The sequence below is a fragment of the Phyllosticta citriasiana genome (genome assembly GCF_038021145.1).
Source record: "Phyllosticta citriasiana strain CBS 120426 chromosome Unknown IWZ02scaffold_3, whole genome shotgun sequence".
NCBI classification, from domain to species: Eukaryota; Fungi; Ascomycota; class Dothideomycetes; order Botryosphaeriales; family Phyllostictaceae; genus Phyllosticta; species Phyllosticta citriasiana.
In genome coordinates, this window is record NW_027117280.1 from 1,938,682 (window position 1) to 1,956,991 (window position 18,310).

Below are 18,310 nucleotides of genomic sequence, written 5' to 3' on the forward strand. Positions count from 1 at the left end.
GCATTTTGAAAGGCGGTCCTGCTTTGAAGTCTTGGTGTCGAAAGTACTCTTCGTGTACGATTAGCAAAGATATTGGGTTTGGACCTTTGTAGCGAGCTTTTGTGGGACCCTTACGTGCAAATTCTTCTTTTGCTGATTCGGTGGATGCGAGATTCTTATGCTGTTTGTTGATCAAGTCGCTTCTTCTCAAAAAGCTCCACTTTAATGAACAGCAATTTCAAAACGTATTGTGGTACGAAGGAGGCTGTGCGGGTCGACCAAACCTCATTTGGGGAGTTGCTGCATCATGATCTATGCGACGATCACCGGCACTTGGAGGATCACGAAGACGTCTGTACTGGGCTTCATCCCAACCACGATCTGTACCGACCGGAATCAAAGCATGAGCGCGCTGCGATGGGCCGTGCTGATTTGGGTGAAAGTACTGGAGCTCGCGATACTCAACACGTCGAGGAGCTGGTTCAGCATAGCGGTATGCGCGATCTCGTTCAACGACGTGCCGTAGTGCTGGTCCCCTCGTCGGTGAAGGGACCTGAGTGGTACTTTCATCCCGTCGAAACACCATTGCATGCGTCTCGATGTCATCAAAGCGGTTGTGATGGGCATAGCGGTCTCGCTGGCCGAATTCGACATCCCGGTGACGAAACGTGTCTTTCTCGTGCAACATGGCGGGAGCAGGTTCATTGTGAACTCGACCAGCGTTGGGATAGCGAGAAGATTGGGTCTGCAAAGGACCATTGAGCTGCTCCCTGGGCGGAGTGCCTGTCAAGTCGATGACGTCGGCATCCGAACTTCTCTTAGAAGCTTGCATGAATGAACGCTCTTGATGTGAAATGTACGGCGTCGTCTCATTTTCAATTGAGGGCACAGCAATGTCCCGTGGGCTCGGCAACTCTTGCCTCTCTGTCCGCATTTGCACACTTTCCGAATGGCGATTCATTGGGCTTGGTCCGGGTTGAAGCAGGTGCACTTCATGATTGCGATGACGATGTGGCATGGGTTCATACCTTTCTTGAACAGAGTCGCCCGCTCGAGCGACAGGGCGACCATATGGCCAACGTGCATCCTGCTCAACATGAGCCTCACGATTAGTGCTCCAAAACGGCCATGACTTACCTCATGTTGTGCGAGTCTTACTCCAGCCTGTGGAGGCTCGATGGGAATCAGTCTGCCAGAAGTGAGTGTTCCATCGCTTCAAAGCTTTCGTATTGGGCAAACGAGGGGTACCGAACGTGGTTTCGCTCATCGAAACCTCTGAAGCTTAGTCGCATTTCCGCAAGAGTCGGTTCGTACAAAGGCCTGGCCTGCATTCTTTGAGAACTATAGCCCATCGGAAGTCTGGGAGGTCTGGTAGTCTCTGAGGGACGTGGTGCTATTCTCGCGCGTGGTTCTGTCCAGCTTGCTTGAGCGTAGACAGGATCACGCGGTCCAAGATCATCGGCAGTCGCCTCATTCGCCACAAGCTCCATGCTTGGACTAGACTGTCCAGAGCCGGAGGTTTCGACGTCGCTATCATCATCGTCGTCATCGAGGATAATGACCTCGCGAAAGTCGTCCTCCATCTCCTCGTCATCTTCCTGGCCTTCTCCCCTCCATTCGAGAATCTTCTCGATGCAAGGCTTTTCTACAGCCTTGCGGGCCTCGATGTAGCCGACTTCCTTCAGAAGACGGTCGTAATCTGTGTGTTTGTGTCTCACGTGCGCAAGTACAGCCATTTGTACACGCCTCTCGATGGACAAGTTTCTGGCAGTACCTACCCGGTTTGCGCCCTGCGATGGTAATCCAGTCAGCACGCCCGGGACCAAGCCACCGATAGAAGTATTACCTGTTGAAAAGCATGTTCAAGAATGACGGCCAGCGACTCCTCAGGCATCTTCGGGAAGAGATCTTTCATGGCCCCGCGGACAGCAACCTTTTCTGGCTGGGAACTATACGTTTTCAGGCGCCTGCCTATATTGTTAGCGATCCCAGCGCGGCTGCGCCCGTTGAGTTGGATGCCGATCCATTCCATGGCCTGGTCGACGACGGCACTTGGAAAATGAAAGCCAACCCGGTTCAGGTGATATGACACCTTTTCAGGATCCGCTCTTGCCACATTGCTCGGGTGAGTCTTCGAAATGTCATGGTTAGCTTTTTCATGGCGATGGGTCTTGAGGAATCCCACGGAGACGTTGTAGGCCTTGAGGCCCTTCTTGCGACAAAACTCCTTGCATTGTTCAGTGAGGTCCACGTTGCCGATTGGCACAAACGTGTAACCATTTGGCGCGTTTTGCTCGAAAGAGTCCTGGATGAAGACGTCAAAAATCCCTGGAGCGAGAAATGAGCAAGGAAGACTTGGGTTGACGGACAGCAATACGGAGTTTCTTCTTCTTTTGCGTGACGGACTCCAGGACGACAGTATAGGGCTTTTTTCTCTTGTGGCCGACGACTCTCGAGGAACTTGAAGCCCTCACCGACCGTTCTCTCCCCATGGCGAAGCCTGTCAGCTGCTTGTCATGCCGTAATGAAGATGATTTGAAGTTAGCCGGATGCAAGACGCGATGTCAGGCTCTCTTTCTGAAGCCTCTCGCGTTGGAGCTACGAGGGGTCCTTGCTGCGAGCGATAGCCAGCGACTTCTGTGCGGCGTTGCCACAGAAAGGCGAGAGCAGCGGCAAGAGTTGAACTGAAGAGAGGATGAGAAGGAGGTTCAGGTTGCGGCCGAGCCAGCCCTGCGAAGTAGGTACAGTGGGTCATGGACCCGGCCGGGCACGCGCGTCGGCTCGCACAGATCCTCTGCTGCCCTCGGCTCAACTCCAACCCGACTCCGACGTGTCGGTCGGCCTCAGCTCTAGACAAGTGCAATCACAACCTCACGTCATTAATCACCGCTGCAATCAATGCCTCCAGAAAGGACAAAGATCCTGCGCGAATATCGCCGCCTGTACACTTGGAGCTTGCGCGCCGTACAGTACTCGCAGCCCGCCCGATACATCGTTCGCGACACTCTCAGACACTTTTTCCGCAAAAATGCGGCCGCCTCTTTCGACCAGGAAAAGGTTGACAACACGGTCGAATTCCTGCGTGGTGCAGCTCTTGAGAGAGGAATGGAGCACCAAATCGTCAAGAACTTGATCCACACTTGGAAGAAGGAGTTCGTCTTCAGTCGTTCGAAAACAGTGACGCAACCGAATGTTCTTGGGTAAGTCTCACGGCAACACTGGAGAACTTCTGGCTAAAAGTGTCTTCCTCCAGTGAGCCAACTTGGCACCAAGTCGCGAAGACCGCCTACGAGCCTTTTCATCATGCTATCCGAATGCTCAACGAGAGCATGGACATGTGCCTGCCTGACCAGCCCAAGCTCTTCGACGCCACGTTCCAGCAGGAATACCGATACATCAGGTGAAGGACATGACCCAATAAACGGAGACTCTGCTGAGGTGCACTGGCCGCGGAATGGTGCTGAAGCGTTCCTCAACGCCATCACTCTGGCTGCAATCGGGATACGCATGCATTTAACAGGCAACGCGATATGTCGAACTCTTGGAATAGACCCTGACGTCCACTGAAGCTTCTGAACAAGTGTACACCTAGTCCTGTAGCCTCGAATCAGAAGCTCCGTCCCTGGAGTCACGCTCCGAGTTGGACCTCAACAGCACGCCTCGGCTTTGGTGGCTGCCAAATCGCCTGCTGAGCTTCAGCTGAATGAATGCTCACATGAAACTTTAATCTATTTGATTCAGAGCATTCTCGTCTTTCACAGACATGGCTTAGGCCGAGACATTGTAAAGTTCATTTGCGAGAGCGTCAAGCCTGCCATAGGTGGCAAGATGTGGCTTATTGCTTCGTTGCCACCCCGGCGGAGGAGACACCGGCTCCAATGCACGGTAGAGGGTGGGCATAGATGTCATTGTAGCTTCTCCGAATCACCCTGTCTGATTTCGCAGAGAAATTGGCATCATGTAGAAATTTGTTGGAAAACGGGCAAATATTAGGCAATAACGAGGTCTTCCGAGAAGAGTTGAAATACGCCAGCCATGAGAATGTCTTTTTTTGCGTGTCTCCAAAACGACCACGACTTACCCCCCAGCGAACAAGGTGTCCATTCATGGTCAGAACGGGCATATAATAGTGCGCGTTGTCTTATGCAGACAATTCACTTCCGAGACATATCAATCATTGGAGCCATCGCTGACGCATTTCTCGCACCCAGCAGCCCCGCACACCGCGAGCTTTCCCAGCGGGAGTAGCGCTGGGTAGTCTGTCATCCCATGCCCTGATCTACATGAAGTCATCCAAAAAGTCCTCCTCGCGGTCCTGATTACTCGCCGCCAAGACGGCGTCGTCCGTGTGCACATCGTCATAAGCATGGTCCCGCCGCCACGCCATCTCCTTCCTTTCCTTCGCAATGCGGGCCTCTTTCTTCTTCTGCAAGAAAAAGTCAGTCACGTCATTTACCCAGCCGAACCAAAAACCATCCATTCGCTCGAGGGGAAAGGGGAGGAAACAAAGAGAAAGGAAGCCAACCAACTCACCCTCTCCTGCACGGCAGCACGGTCCTTCTTCCGCAGCTCCCTCATGCGGTCCTCGCGCTCGATACGCAAATCGGGAAACTTCTCGACCCTCGTCTTGTTGAGGCGGTTGACGATTGAGTTCTCGCGCGCGGCGACGTAGACGCGCTTGACCTTCTTGTTGTCCTTGAAGCCGACCTGGCCGACGGCCATGCTGCCGTCCTTTTTGAGGTTCGACCAGGGCGTGTAGATGATGGTGATGTTGTCTTTTTTGTTGCCTGTAGTGGAGGGGAGGAGGGGTGGGGGTTAGTTTGGATGGCAGTATGTAGAGGCGGGTTGAAATAAGAGTTTCGTACCTTCGATGCTGTTGGCCTTGGTCAACTGCGCGCAGTCTTGCAGCAGGTCGGCTGGGATGTCTTCCCAGCTGGAGCCCTCGGGCAGCCGGAGGTAGATGTGCGCCGATGAGAGGTTGTCGACGTGGAACTGCGATTCCTCAAACATCAATGACTGCTCGTTTCCCCTTTGATCCTAGCTCTTTTTGGTCTTTTGTACATGCCACTCTCCCCAGAGATTAATAGTAGACGCGGCAAGCCACTTAGCCAGCTTGATGCTTGGGCACGTTGGGTGCGGTACATACCCTTCCGAAGCAGTCAGATATGAGGGAAAGAGAGACGAGAGAATCCATGATGCAGATGGGACGACGAACTCACCACACATCCTCTTCCCACCCGTACTTTATCAAGTCCTCATCTATGCAGAAAACGCATTAGCACCCGCATCAGGCCGTCAAAAGCAATGCACCCATGTCCACCAAATTCCTCTTTGAGCAAACAGCAACTCGCGCGTCCCTACAAATCCAAGCAGACGAGCGTAGAGAAGCGGAAAACAGAGCAAATTTCAATCAGAACAATGAAACCAAAAGAAAAAAAGTCAAGGATTTCACGAACACAAAATCAGACGGCAGGAAAGAGAAAAAGACGCATCAAGACGACAAAAGCAACAGAAAAGAGAAGACGCACTCTCAACCTTGTCCTTGCCCACGTAGATAAAAGCCGCCGGCGACACGACGTTGCTGCTAAAGTAGTAAACCATGGCGGACGCTGAGCTCCAGTCACAATGCGTGCGCCGCGCAACGATCTGCCGGTCCCGAGTAAGGCAAGGCGGACTAAGCAAGTCGGTAGAGTCACGTTGCGAGAGTCAGGCTGCTCTGCCTGTTGCTGTACCTAGTGGCAGCAATGCTTGCTATCGGTCGATGAGTGGGATTTTTTTTTCGCAATGTCGGCGTTGTCTTCCTGTTTGGTTGGTCGGTCTGTTGTGAGACGCGCCGGCCGGCCGGCCGAACGAGCCTCTCTTTGCTTGGGTCGTCGATCGTGGCCTAGTTTCTCAGCGCCGTGTGATTGGCTGCAGCTGGCAAAAGAGGGCTCCATCATGGACAAGTCGAATAGGTAGTAACTGAATCGCTACTACACAGCTTTTGTGGTCACGTGGAGCGCATCTGAAGAATTTCCAGAGTTTTGAATACAAACGAATACCAAGTCTATTTCTTAAATTCCTTCCGTCCGGGGGTCACCAGGGAATCAAAGGCACACTGAACAAAAAGGAGAATGAGATTATACAAGCACCACCCTCCTCTTCCCTTGCCGAGCGATGCCAATGGGAAGAGTAACGGGTAGCTCAAGGGCTATGTGGGAGCCGCGTCGGCACTCTTTTTCCCCAAAATCAGCTTTATCAACACAGAACCCACCACTCCATCTATGGCGCTGTTGTTGCAAATGTCGAAAAATCTTTCATCGTCTAAACGCTTAACCAATGACAACCTTGCCCTCCTCGGGGAAGTCGTACTCGGGGACCTCGAGGTTGAGCGGCGCAGGGCCCTTGCGGATGCGGCCCGAGATGTCGTAGTGAGAACCGTGGCAGGGGCAGAACCAACCGCCGAATTCACCAGCCTCGCCGATGGGGACACAACCCAGGTGGGTGCAGACGCCTAGGCGCAAAAATGTTAGCTTCGTAGCCCCTGATCGCATCTTGTGCTTCCTGGCGCTGCGATGCGCTTACCAAGCATAATCAACCACTCCGGCTTCTTCACACGGTCGGCGTCGGGCTGGGGGTCGCGAAGACCTTCCCACTTGGCGTCCTCGGCCTCCTTGATCTCGTCGGCGGTACGGTGGCGGATGAAGACGGGCTTGCCTCTCCACTTGATGATGACCTAGAAGCCAATCAGAAAATTACCTTGTACGATTCTCGCCAATCGCCACTTACGTTCTTGCCCTCGGGAATGGCAGAGAGGTCAAGCTCGACCTTGGCCTGGGCCAAAACGTCGGCAGAGGCCGACATGTTCATGAGGAAATCTGCATTCAGGCCTTGTAAGCCGCCGCGCTCCAATCGCTCGCAATTCGCCAGCTCCGTCCAAAACTTTGTTTGCTACACCTCAATCCTTTCCAACTAGCCAATTTACCCACCTTGAACAGTGTTCTTCGCACCCATGGCGGAGATGGCGCCCATGGTGCCGACCATGAAGTATTGGAAGACCTTTTGGCCCGTCTCACCGCCGCTGTTGCGGTACTTCTTCCATTTCGCAACGGGGATGTCGGTCGTCTTGGAGGCAGAGCCGCCCTTGAAGGGACTCTCGAAGGATGCGGATGCGGAGGTGACGGAACGGTTTTGCACAGCGAGGGCGGTTGCAGAGGCGGCGCGGAGCGCAGGCAATTGGGCGCGGGTGGCCGAGCGGACCAGCGCGCTAGCGGTCGTGCTGAGGGCCGGCATGGTTGAGAGGAGAGATGTGGCCGTTTGGGAGGCAGCGGGCGTGGGAGGTGGATGGGGTGGCACACTGGGTGGGTAGGAGAGCTGGAGGTTGACGATAGAAATCGACTTGCCCTCCGGATCCCGGCGACGGTCCGAGGCCTGGTCGGAAAAGTCGTGGCAAGGTAGGTGCACATGGGGAGCATCCACACGCCTCAACAAGCAGTCGACCTGAAGTCCATTTTCAAAGTACCTTTGGCTAAATCATTAGATGTGTTCCCAGGCACCTGCAAATCTATACAAGAGGATAGTAGGGAGCGTTCATGAGCTCCAACTTGCGGACGGCCACGACTTTTGACCGAGCCTTGGTCATTGTAACTTGAGCCCTGTGATTCGTCGTCGCATGCAGGCGCGATCGATGCTCCTCGAGCTGCAACTCGACTCTCCATTCTTTGTCTTCGTCGCCTATTACCCCATGAAATCTTTATTCGCTTTGACTTCCCGAGGCTCGCGATCTCCTCCCATCCCTCATCGTCTTGTCACATTGCAAAACACTAACTTTGCCCGCCCGGGACATCATCTTCAAGTCTCAGCCATCCACAATCATCACCGCGCTACGCCCGAAATGTCCGCGAGCACTGCTGCAAAGGCCCGCGACGGCACCAACGATCAGAAACAGAAGCTGGTCATCAAAGAGGTCACCGCCGACATATGGAAAGCACCGCCTAACTCAGTCCTCATCCACGCCTGCAACTGCTCCGGCAACTGGGGCTCAGGCATCGCCAAAGCATTCAAAGATGAATATCCCCGCGCGCACAAGCTACATCAACAATTCTGCGATCGTTGTCCAGACGGCATTGCCCAGGCTGGCACGGCGCAACTGATCCCGCCCGTCGATGAGGACCCCAACGCCTCTGACAAGGGAAACAAAAGGCACTACATTGGCTGTCTCTTTACAAGTGTCGGCTTCGGCGAAAACGTTGACCCGCCGGACGTGATTCTCAGATACACGAGGCACGCGATGATCGACTTGCTGCGGCAAATTGCGGAGGCGAAGAGTAGCGGGGAAGAGATTGGAGAAATCAGAATGTGCAAAATCAATTCGGTGAGATTCCACACGCCTTGGACGAAGACCTTGGGAGTACTCCAGGATATCGAGCTGGAGCCTGGTTTGCCAACCCAGATCACCGTCTACAATCAACCCTCCAAATAAGTCCAAATGATTTTTGGGTCGGCCACGGAAAATTTCCTCGATGCTACTTGGTAACGGCGTTGGAGGCACGGAGGGAGACCGATTTAGGTTCAATGCGCAGGAATACACTGGGCTTACTGGCGTCGCAAAATGCGCAAACAGCAGCTCAGCAGTCGACAGAAAAGAAAACTTGGATGCGTTACTGAATCAGAGTCGGCGTGTCTGCACAAGTGAAATCTTGCAATAGAGAGATGAGAACTAGTCACTGAAAGACCTCCGAGCCAGACTATGCCAGCCGCCTAAGAGACGAAAGGAAATCCGACCAAGCGCCATTCCAAAGCCTCATGGACTTTTCACGCCTTGCCATGACTGCTGCCATATGACTTTACGACTGCACCTTGTGGTCTCCCCTCACGGCTTCCTGGTATGACGGCGGAGGCGCCTGGTTCGAGCCGCCCGCCGCGTCAGCATCCGCTTGGCTTCCCTGCTGAGGCGCAAAACTGTTCGAAGTGCCCGTCTGCTGTCCCGGAAATTGTTGCTGGTTGCTGGCGGGCATGCCTGGTCCAGTGGCACCGTATCGCGGCTGGGGCTGGGGCTTTGGCTGGCCCCTCAGCGTGTTCTGAGGCGTTGGGCCGTGGGCGACGTAATAGTAGGTGACATGGCCTGGGGCTTCAGAGTCGACGCGCTCGTACTCGTAGTCCGGGTCTGGGTACGCCCAGATGATGTACCAGGCGTGGAGGAGGCCGGGGAGCAGGCCCAGGCAGCAGAGGGCGATGTTGACGAGCGAGTCGGCGCTGCAGACGCCGCGCTTGACCCAGACTGTGCCAGTGTTAGCCTCGTCTGTCGACTAAAATTGTCGGCGGCATTGCTGGGGAAAACGGTCCACGCCATGCTGGTGATGCAAGATGCTTGCCTGCGGACGATGCGGGGGCCTGCTGATGGACTTACCGGGGAGTGGCGGGAACAGGACCGCGAGGACAGCGAGGAATATGTCGGTGCCACACATGATGTGGAGATTTCACTTGGGGAGAGCGATGTGGTGCGAATCTGGCGGTTGGAGGGACGGGCAAGGTGAGAAAGAGGATGTTTATCAGGCCGCGCTTCGAGGAATAACCTGAGCGACAGGCACAGGCATCCGGCAGGGTTGAGGCGTTGAACGGCGAAGCGCGATGACGCATGTGCACCGCCACAATGCACTAGGTGGTACTGCACCCTTCCAGCATCCGTCGCTTCTTCCAGAACCCTTTGTGGTGCAAGAGACAGACTTCGAGCAGCGGATTGCAACAAAGAGACTGATAGGCATCGTCTTTATTGACTGGAATCTCTCATCTGGGAATTCAGACACCTCATGTTGCGTTCTCCATCGCTGTGGGCGCATTCATTACGAGCTCTAGGCTGAAGTTTCAAAACAACTTGACCGCGTGACAATGCCTACGCGCCAAGTCTAAAGCGAACTAGCCGCCTAAGCTTCCCCCAGCGACTTCGAGGCCTCTATCAACGCTTTTGTGTCTCTTGATGTTCCAAAGGCAGCCAAGAGTGGGGTTACTCCCACTCCGTACCAACCAAGCGTTGCATCAAATACTCGACTTCGACTTCCTTTGTGAGCGGAATAACATAGTCCTGTGTATCCAGTTAGCCTGACAGATGGTGATCCCAAGCAGCAAGCCACAGTACCTTGTACATGCTCACTACTGCGTCAACGTTGATCTTGGGTGGTGTAGCCGTCGGATTCTCTGGGTCGGCTCCGTAGTTTGTGGCCTTCTTCCTCAGTCTCTCAAGCACCTTCTGCTCTACCGCTGCGTCGGTGATGGCGTCGTCGATTCCCTGTCGATCCTCCGCCTTGATGAGCTTGACAAAGCGGTCTGCTTCCTTCCTGAACTTTGATTCCGCCACGAATTTGCCGTAGTGAATTCTGCGCGACAACGCTTGCAAGCAGGCAATGTCGTTTACGGCGGTCGAGCCATAGTGGGATGTATTCTCGCGTTCCGAGTCGCTGTCAGGTTTGGCGCAAGCCGCAGGAAGGATGCGATTGATGTAAACGTCTTTGAGCTTGTCGTTCACGTTGACGTTATCGGGGTGCAGGACAGGCGGATAGTCCAAGGGCTGAAGGACGGGGGTGCGCACCGCGTTCGGGAAGAATGGGTACTCGTCGGGCGCTTGGTAGCGCCGGAGGCGGGAGTGGAGGCGCTCTTGTTCGCAGAGGAGCCAGTCCAAAAAGCTAAGCTTGTCGTCGGGGACTTGAATTGCGCCTGGGACGTAGACTGAGCGGTTTAGGGGGTACTGGACGCGCTCAATGAGGTAGATGGTAATGGTGTCTTCCAAGCGGCTGCGCCACAGGTCAGTATCGCACCGCAAGCCACGACAGCGGGGTCCTGTACATGAGGGTGGACCGAATGTTTTTGAGGTCGAGTACCTGGTCGGCGTCGGTCAGGCCAATAGCAGTGTCCATCATTGAATTGACCTGTATGGCGCGTCCAAGGGAGGAGGTGGAGGTGTATATGGCATACTGGTGAGAGGAGCTGGCGGTCAGCCTGCAGAGGTCCAGGTGCTGCACGGTTCCATGCCGAGCGTCCAGGTTGCGGCAAGTTTGAGCACTTTCCAGAGCTACGCAATCAACCCACACACCACCAAGACCCTCACACGACTCGCCCCGATCCGGCTTTTCTGCGCTCTACGGCCTTCCAAGACGACACCCGCTCCGAGTTGTTTGTCGCGTCATGATGGCCGTCGCTGTCTGAATTGGATTTTGTTTCGTTGCGCGCTCTCCCATCCCCGCCCATCTATCCCATGGCCTCCTCTGGTAGAGACGATTCGCCCCGCGGAAGAGCTAGCGTATCGAGGCCGACGTCATCTTCGGATGTTGACGACGAGGCTGTATCTGCTGTATGCTCCCCGCACAGCCAATTGAGGTGCAAACTAATTTTGTAGCAGTCGCGTCAACTCGAGGCGTTTGGTCGCAAGGTCACAGCAACTGCGAACCATTTGATGGGGCCCGAAGGAGGAATCAGCCATCATTACCAGAATGCGCTCGGCGAGCTTCACCGCGAGCTTCGACGGCCAGGAATCCAAAGATCAGTCTTCAGTTTTGCGCAAACGACGCCGAGGGAACTCGTGAGATCCAAGCTCTCCGTCCCCGAGATTCAGCAGCGAGCCCTCTCCTACCTTCCCGACGAGCTCCTCGCCGATATACCGGAGAGTGGTCCAGCGTATTCGCTGTTCCAGGGGTTTCAAGCCACAACAGAAGACGAGAAACATCACCACAGGAAACGACGGGGCCCCAAACACAATTCCAGGGGACAGAGACTGATAGATGACAATGGCGGCAGCGATGATGAGGGATCAGGGGCAGTCTCGCTGGAAAAGCTCAGAAAGGATAAGCGCCATCTCACTCGCCGGCTCGAAATGATGGGCGTGCGAAAGAACATGTGCAGCACAGAGATCAAGGAGATCGACCAGAAGATTGCAAACCTGCACGTTATGCGACGAATCGTTCTAGACCGGTTGGCTGGTTTGGAAAGGGAAGAGTCGGAACTCGAGCATGACCTTCAAGATGTGGGCAACAAGTTGGAGGACATGGAAGAAGAGCTCGAGGAACAGGCCCAGCTTTCACAAAGGTCACCGGAAACACCAACTGTGACGATTGCCGACTCTGAGGGAGATGCGGATGGGTCCCCTGGCTTCATGTCGGAGTCCATCTATGAAAAGCTGCCGGCCCAGTCTCCAAAGGAAAAGAAGAAGCGCAAGACTCATCGCCGTATTTCAATGCCGGTGTTGCACGAACACTTAGAGCCTGGGTCAAGAATTAAGGAACTCGCGGCTCATGATGACATTGTCACTGCCCTGGACTTCGACATGCCTTTTGGCACCGCCGTTTCTGCCTCCATGGACGACACTGTCAAGGTATGGGATCTGAACGCAGGACGCTGCATAGGCCTTCTCAAGGGTCACCTGTCGTCTGTTCGATGCCTTCAAGTCGAGGACAACATTGTAGCCACTGGATCTATGGACGCCACAATTCGTCTTTGGGACTTGAGTCGCGCCGAATACGCCCCTAGAGATAGCAGATACGACGAAGAAGACGAAGATGCTGCACTGGGATTCGAGAATCCCGAAGACGCCATCCCTCTCCCTCCCGCAGGAAACATGCAGGATTGCCCGCTCTTTACCCTCGACGCGCACGTCGCAGAGGTTACGGCCCTTTACTTCCGCGGTGACACTCTTGTATCAGGTTCGGCGGACAAGACGCTTCGACAATGGGATCTTGTCAAGGGTCGCTGTGTGCAGACCTTGGATGTACTGTGGGCAGCTGCTCAAGCCTCGTCCACGCTCGGTCCTGGCGAAGCCTGGCGCCAGACTGGTCGCGTGCTGGACGCGTCGGCCGACTTTGTAGGTGCTTTGCAGTGTTTTGATGCTGCACTGGCTTGCGGGACGGCAGACGGCATGGTCCGCCTGTGGGACTTGAGAAGTGGCCAGGTCCACCGTAGCCTCGTAGGCCACACAGGGCCCGTGACAGCGTTACAATTTGACGATGTGCACCTCGTCACTGGCAGTATGGACAGGAGCATCCGGGTAAGTATTGGTTGACTCTGCGCAACTTCATGTCTAATCAGTCCGACAGATCTGGGATCTTCGAATGGGTTCCATCTACGACGCGTACGCGTATGACCACCCAGTGACGAGTCTAATGTTTGATGCGCGAAGAATCGCAGCCGCAGCCGGCGAGGATGTGGCCAAGATCTATGACAAGACTGAGAGTGTCCACTGGGACTGTGGGCCAGGGGCTCGCGAGGAGACAAGCACGTCGTCGGCTGCCACGATTGAAAAGGTCAGGATCAGAGACGGCTACCTGGTCGAAGGCAGAAGAGATGGCACAGTCGGCGTGTGGTCGTGTTGATTTTATGAAGTGAAGAATACATAAGACCATCAAATAGCTTGCGGGACCGACAATGGAATGCAAGGAAGGTTTGGAGTGCGCGCGGGACGCGGGACCGGCGGGAGCCTGAGTCGTGCTGCCACCCGGCGGTGTGTGCGCTCGCCGCCCGCCGCCCGCTGCTGGTTGGCGTCGCCGACTTTTTTGCCATCCGCCAACATTTCAGTATCCAAATCCTCGACAACATAATTGCCCGGGCGAGTCCGCTCCCTTGGCTTCCTCGAATTGCTCTCCCCATCTCACACCTTGTGTGCCTTATACTCTGCCCATTGCGCTCCATCACCTCGTCTTTTATCCCTCACGCGAGTCTATTTGCCGCCAGTTCGCCATGCTCTCGCGCCTCGCGAGGCCGCGGACCCAAGGCCAATTTCACAACCTACCTGTATCGCCAAATCTCCTTCTTTCGCCTCGATCAACGCCACGGAGATTTACTTCAACTGCAGCGCGCAGGCCCACAGATGACAAGACTCAGACGACACAACTGTCTCCTACGATCCAATCTCGCTCCGTCGCCACGGCCGCCAGCACCTCCGAACCGTCGATACAATATGATCAATCATACGCAACCGTTCCCACAACGCGTGCTTTTCTTCATGGCTCCCAAGCCACGTCCTCTTCTACAGAAAACCGACCTATCATTATCCATCAAGATTTGACGTCACCTGCTCCACGCCTAGGCAACGTCCGTGGCGTTGGTGGCGATCCCTACGACCTCTTCCCAAACTTTATGGCAAGCTTGCGTGTCCGGCGCATGGAAAGAGCCGAGGAGATTCTAGCTCGGCTACGCGAAGTTTACAACAGTACCGCATCTGAGCTAGCGCAAGCGCACAACACATTTCTGGCAGCATATCTGCAAATGGTCTTGAGGGAGAATCCCGACTACAATCCCTCCAAAATGTTCAAGTGGGCCATGATGAACATGCATGATAAGGAGATTCCGATGAACTTGAAGACCTTTGTGCTTCTGTCAAAGGCATTCCTGGCCAAAGAGGAGGGTCTCAAGTTGACAAGATATCTGAGGAGGCTCTTCAGTATGGTTAAAGATTCGAGAGATGTGGATCTCGAGACAATCAGAAACCCGGAACTGTTTACAGAGGCGGAGTATGCGAAGTTGCAAGAGCATTTGCCCGAATATTTTAGACCTTTGTCCCAGGATCGCCTCGAAGCGGGCACAGGGCAACTTCTCAAGATCCCAGAATCTACAGCTCACCGAACATCGAACTCGAATGCCTCGACACTTCCAAAATTACGCCCGGTGAAACAAAAAGGAGCTGGTTTGGTGACGGTGAAGAGATCTCTTTCGATTTTTCTAAGCCCAGAAGAAATATTGAAAGATATTCCTTATCCAGACGACTTTGAAGACCTTACCGAGGAGCAAAAGGAACAGTTATGGAATCGTCAGCGGCAAATTCGTCTGGAAGAAGACGGGGTAGATGCAGCTGTTGGGCGCTGGCGGATTGAGAACGAAAACATGCAAAAGTTGGGCATAACTTCAGCACTTTCCACCAAACCCATGGAAGCTCTGATGTGGCAATGGTACACTGCCTTGATCCCATCCATGCAGGAGGAGATCAGATTGTCGAAGGAGGCTATGAATTCGGAAGATTCCGAAGACAAAGATCGTCTTGGGTACGGCATGTACCTCGACGCATTTTCTGCGGAGAGACTTGCCGCTATGACGTTGCTAGTGCTGCTCCCGATGTTTGGTGGCAAGAATGCCTCTGATGGAATTAAAGTGGCCAGTGCCTGCATGGAAGTCGGAAGGCACCTGGCCTCCGAGTACGGAATATCGACGAGCGAAATACTGTCGCCAGAATTTTCAGCTTTCCAAGCTCCTCAGTCTCCGGAAAGCCAGGAGACATCTGGGGATGATCCAGACCTCACAGAGAGCACATACGAGGCTTTGGGCGAGATTAAATCATTCGAATGGAGCTCGGGCTTGAAAGCAAAAATCGGCGCAATGTTGTTGTCAAAAGTTCTCGAGACGGCCAAGGTTCAAGTCGACCGTATTGATCCAGAATCTGGCAAGCAATATGCGGTGAACGAGCCGGCCTTATTCCATCAGTCCGCATTCAAAAAAGGCCGCAAGACTGGAATGTTGAAGCTTCACCCTGTAGTCCAAGATAAGCTCAAACGAGAGCCTATCCGCGGAACGATTGGTACCAAGTATCCCATGATCGTGGAGCCCTTGCCTTGGACCGGTTTCAAGAAAGGTGGCTTTTATCGATACCCCGAATCTATAATCAAGACGACCAGTGGTGAAGATCAACGGCTTTATTGCTTGGCAGCGGTGCAGAGAGGAGACATGAAAGACGTGCTGCACGGGCTCACGGTCCTCGGAAAGACTGCGTGGCGAGTGAATCAGGACGTTTTCAGAGTCGTCATAGAGGTGTGGAACAGCGGAGAAGAACTGGCATCGATTGCTCCAGAAAATCCTCAGATTGAATACCCTCCTGAACCAGGACCAGACGCTACGAAGAGGCAGATGGTCGAATACATGGCCGCGAAGAAGAAGATCAACAACCTGAAATCTGCGTATCACTCACAACGCTGCTTCCAAAACTTCCAACTCGAGGTTGCTCACGCATTCAAAGATGAGGTCTTTTATTTTCCTCACAACATGGACTTCCGCGGACGTGCCTATCCTCTGCCCGCGCTGCTCAACCACATGGGTGCTGACATGGCCCGAGGTCTTCTTATGTTTGCGAAGGGCAAAGAGCTCGGCGCTGTCGGCTTGAGTTGGCTCAAGATCCACCTTGCAAACGTTTATGGGTTCGACAAAGCCAGCTTGAATGACCGAGAGGAATTTGCCATGACACATTTGAACGACGTCTACGATTCTGCCGAAAAGCCATTGAGCGGCCGAAGATGGTGGCTCAAGGCTGAAGATCCATGGCAATGTCTGGCGACTTGTTTCGAGCTGAAACATGCCTTTGATTCTCCTGATCCCACGCGTTACGTTTCTCATCTTCCGGTGCACCAGGACGGTACTTGCAACGGTCTACAGCACTACGCTGCGCTTGGCGGTGACAAGGCTGGCGCTGCACAGGTCAACTTGCAGCCTGGCGACAAACCATCTGACATTTACACTGCAGTCGCAGACATGGTCAGGGCCGACGTTGTTGAAGATGCCGCCAATGGCGTCTTGCAGGCACTCGCTGTCAAGGAAAAAATTACCCGCAAAGTCGTTAAGCAGACTGTCATGACGAACGTGTACGGTGTTACATTTGTCGGTGCTCGCGATCAAGTTCAGAGACGGCTTGAAGACTTGATGACTGACGAGGAATTGGCACAAGGTGGCGGTAGGATGAAGTTGTCCTCTTACGTTGCCAGGCTCATCTTTAGAGCCCTTGGTCGCATGTTCAACGGTGCTCAGGCGATTCAGGAATGGCTTGGAGTATGCGCTCACCGCATCTCCTCGAGTCTCTCGTCGGAGCAAGTCCAGTATATCGAATCAAGACTTGTGGAACACAAACCGGCAAACAGCATGACGAGTAGGAGTCGCTTCAAAATCCCAGGAACGCGGAAATCGAAACATGGCCAGTCCTCGCCGCCGACAGAGAAGAGGGATTGGGTGGACATGACAAGTATTCAAAACGTTAAGCTCCAGTTCAGATCGCCCGTCATCTGGACAACACCGCTCAAGATGCCCGTCGTGCAGCCCTACCGCAACACCAAGTCGAAGCAGGTTGCCACGAAGCTGCAGAATATAAGTCTCAAGAATCCCGATACAATCGACGCTGTCGACAAGAGGAAGCAGCTCCAAGCCTTCCCTCCCAACTTTATTCACTCCCTGGACGCATCGCACATGTTTTTGTCGGCCATCAAATGCAACGAAGTGGGCTTAACTTTCTCGTCCGTGCACGACTCCTTCTGGACCCATGCCGCCGACGTTCCACTCATGAATCGCATCTTGCGCGACGCCTTCGTGTCCATGCATAGCGAAGACATCATTGGCCGCCTGCACGAAGAGTTTACTGTGCGCTACAAGGGCTCGATGTATCTCGAATCAATCAGCGGCTCATCACCAGTAGCTCAGCAGATTCGCGATTGGCGCCGCAAAAACAAAATCGGGACGTTGGCCGAACTGTGCATGGAGCGCAATCGGTGGAAGCTGCTGAATAGCGACAAAGAAGAAGACCGTCAAAAGGGCCGCGAGATGGTGACGCCGGGTGCCATGTACGCAAAGGCCCTCGCTGAGCACCCCGAGTTGCTCAAATCTGCCGTTGAGGAAGGCTTGACCAAGCTCGGCCAGGAAGAAGTAAAGGGCGACTCGTCTGGCTTCGCCGTCGATCCGACTCGCGTTGATGACGTGGTTGACGAGGGTGACGATGACATGGACCTTCCTGGGGAGATGGACATTACTCGCGAGGCCGAATTGACGAAAGCAAAGGCTGCCGCTGTTGCTGGTACCGCAACTGCTGCAGAGCCCGCTGCCACAGAAGACGGTGATGCCAGCAATAAAGAATCTATTGCAAAGGCGCCAGAAGCAGCACGCAAAGCACGCGGCTCAAGGGAGACGGTACGCAAGCTTTGGGTGCCGATGTCATTCCCAGAGGTTCCTGCAAAGGGCGAATTCGACGTGCGCGTGCTGAGGGACAGCCAATACTTTTTCTCTTGAGCGGCTGCTGCTGCTGCTGCGGCGCCGAGTTGGTCGTCTTTGGGAGAGAATTCAGATGGACAAGGCGTTTTGTCGCGTTTTGGGATTTCGTTGTCTTTGCTCTTGCTTATCTACACCTCTCTCCTCCTCCCTCACCACCACCACCACCACCACCACCCACCTGTTGTTCTCTCTCACATTTGTCTCATGCCTGCATAGCCTCTGCGTTTGGGTTGAACAAGCAAGGCAGGCAGTTGGCGGCATCCATTCCTTGTTGTTGTCGAAGCATTTCTCCTGCGTATGGGCGTTTGTTGGAGTTGGCCCCCGCGTGGCCGCAGTAAAAAGGTAGACGGCGTTTCTC

The 18,310-nt window shown here is 54.2% G+C and overlaps 9 protein-coding genes across 9 annotated transcripts; 4 read left to right on the forward strand and 5 right to left on the reverse strand.

The window, feature by feature from the left end:
• Positions 1-1,163: 1,163 nt before the first annotated feature.
• IWZ02DRAFT_372439 (uncharacterized protein) lies at positions 1,164-2,471 on the reverse strand (the record flags this gene model as incomplete). The annotated part of the gene is made up of 4 exons (XM_066764632.1): positions 1,164-1,769; positions 1,826-2,110; positions 2,165-2,284; positions 2,349-2,471. 4 exons carry the CDS (start codon positions 2,469-2,471, stop codon positions 1,164-1,166), a joined length of 1,134 nt encoding a protein of 377 aa, XP_066625528.1.
• A 406-nt stretch (positions 2,472-2,877) lies between these two features.
• On the forward strand, positions 2,878-3,383 carry IWZ02DRAFT_431035 (uncharacterized protein; the record flags this gene model as incomplete). The annotated part of the gene is made up of 2 exons (XM_066766125.1): positions 2,878-3,179; positions 3,233-3,383. The coding sequence occupies 2 exons, from the start codon at positions 2,878-2,880 to the stop codon at positions 3,381-3,383; spliced, it is 453 nt and encodes a 150-aa protein (XP_066625529.1).
• Positions 3,384-4,258: 875 nt separating this feature from the next.
• On the reverse strand, positions 4,259-5,965 carry IWZ02DRAFT_514967 (uncharacterized protein; the record flags this gene model as incomplete). The annotated part of the gene is made up of 5 exons (XM_066770627.1): positions 5,508-5,965; positions 5,204-5,238; positions 4,845-4,971; positions 4,513-4,766; positions 4,259-4,405 (listed from the first exon to the last, which is right to left on the reverse strand). The coding sequence occupies exons 1-5, from the start codon at positions 5,578-5,580 to the stop codon at positions 4,259-4,261; spliced, it is 636 nt and encodes a 211-aa protein (XP_066625530.1). The 5' UTR covers positions 5,581-5,965.
• Positions 5,966-5,984: 19 nt separating this feature from the next.
• Positions 5,985-7,510, reverse strand: IWZ02DRAFT_445167 (Rieske [2Fe-2S] iron-sulfur domain-containing protein). Its single transcript, XM_066767149.1, has 4 exons — positions 6,948-7,510; positions 6,748-6,836; positions 6,544-6,694; positions 5,985-6,472 (listed from the first exon to the last, which is right to left on the reverse strand). The coding sequence occupies exons 1-4, from the start codon at positions 7,249-7,251 to the stop codon at positions 6,291-6,293; spliced, it is 726 nt and encodes a 241-aa protein (XP_066625531.1). The 5' UTR covers positions 7,252-7,510; the 3' UTR covers positions 5,985-6,290.
• Positions 7,511-7,852: 342 nt separating this feature from the next.
• On the forward strand, positions 7,853-8,440 carry IWZ02DRAFT_488472 (ADP-ribose 1''-phosphate phosphatase; the record flags this gene model as incomplete). Its single annotated transcript, XM_066769467.1, has 1 exon — positions 7,853-8,440. One exon carries the CDS (start codon positions 7,853-7,855, stop codon positions 8,438-8,440), a length of 588 nt encoding a protein of 195 aa, XP_066625532.1.
• Positions 8,441-8,622: 182 nt separating this feature from the next.
• On the reverse strand, positions 8,623-9,693 carry IWZ02DRAFT_190565 (uncharacterized protein). The gene is made up of 2 exons (XM_066762425.1): positions 9,368-9,693; positions 8,623-9,238 (listed from the first exon to the last, which is right to left on the reverse strand). The coding sequence occupies exons 1-2, from the start codon at positions 9,423-9,425 to the stop codon at positions 8,805-8,807; spliced, it is 492 nt and encodes a 163-aa protein (XP_066625533.1). The 5' UTR covers positions 9,426-9,693; the 3' UTR covers positions 8,623-8,804.
• Positions 9,694-9,961: 268 nt separating this feature from the next.
• Positions 9,962-10,868, reverse strand: IWZ02DRAFT_371982 (chorismate mutase; the record flags this gene model as incomplete). The annotated part of the gene is made up of 3 exons (XM_066764600.1): positions 9,962-10,039; positions 10,094-10,745; positions 10,780-10,868. The coding sequence occupies 3 exons, from the start codon at positions 10,866-10,868 to the stop codon at positions 9,962-9,964; spliced, it is 819 nt and encodes a 272-aa protein (XP_066625534.1).
• Positions 10,869-10,990: 122 nt separating this feature from the next.
• On the forward strand, positions 10,991-13,472 carry IWZ02DRAFT_190578 (mitochondrial division protein 1). Its single transcript, XM_066762426.1, has 3 exons — positions 10,991-11,302; positions 11,351-12,988; positions 13,038-13,472. The coding sequence occupies exons 1-3, from the start codon at positions 11,207-11,209 to the stop codon at positions 13,311-13,313; spliced, it is 2,010 nt and encodes a 669-aa protein (XP_066625535.1). The 5' UTR covers positions 10,991-11,206; the 3' UTR covers positions 13,314-13,472.
• On the forward strand, positions 13,341-18,110 carry IWZ02DRAFT_190605 (mitochondrial DNA-directed RNA polymerase). Its single transcript, XM_066762427.1, has one exon. The coding sequence runs from the start codon at positions 13,678-13,680 to the stop codon at positions 17,968-17,970; it is 4,293 nt and encodes a 1,430-aa protein (XP_066625536.1). The 5' UTR covers positions 13,341-13,677; the 3' UTR covers positions 17,971-18,110.
• The last annotated feature ends 200 nt before the right edge of the window (positions 18,111-18,310 follow it).

Excerpts from the sequence above, each read along its gene's own strand:
- IWZ02DRAFT_445167 (XM_066767149.1), bottom strand. The coding sequence starts at position 7,251 with ATGCCGGCCCTCAGCACGACCGCTAGCGCGCTGGTCCGCTCGGCCACC. Across the intron at positions 6,837-6,947 it reads TGCGAAGAACACTGTTCAAG|ATTTCCTCATGAACATGTCG; the intron begins GTGGGTAAATTG and ends GCCTGAATGCAG. Across the intron at positions 6,695-6,747 it reads CCATTCCCGAGGGCAAGAAC|GTCATCATCAAGTGGAGAGG; the intron begins GTAAGTGGCGAT and ends ATTGGCTTCTAG.
- IWZ02DRAFT_190565 (XM_066762425.1), bottom strand. The coding sequence starts at position 9,425 with ATGTGTGGCACCGACATATTCCTCGCTGTCCTCGCGGTCCTGTTCCCG. Across the intron at positions 9,239-9,367 it reads CCTGTTCCCGCCACTCCCCG|TCTGGGTCAAGCGCGGCGTC; the intron begins GTAAGTCCATCA and ends ACACTGGCACAG.
- IWZ02DRAFT_190578 (XM_066762426.1), top strand. The coding sequence starts at position 11,207 with ATGGCCTCCTCTGGTAGAGACGATTCGCCCCGCGGAAGAGCTAGCGTA. Across the intron at positions 11,303-11,350 it reads ACGACGAGGCTGTATCTGCT|TCGCGTCAACTCGAGGCGTT; the intron begins GTATGCTCCCCG and ends ATTTTGTAGCAG. Across the intron at positions 12,989-13,037 it reads GTATGGACAGGAGCATCCGG|ATCTGGGATCTTCGAATGGG; the intron begins GTAAGTATTGGT and ends TCAGTCCGACAG.
- IWZ02DRAFT_190605 (XM_066762427.1), top strand. The coding sequence starts at position 13,678 with ATGCTCTCGCGCCTCGCGAGGCCGCGGACCCAAGGCCAATTTCACAAC.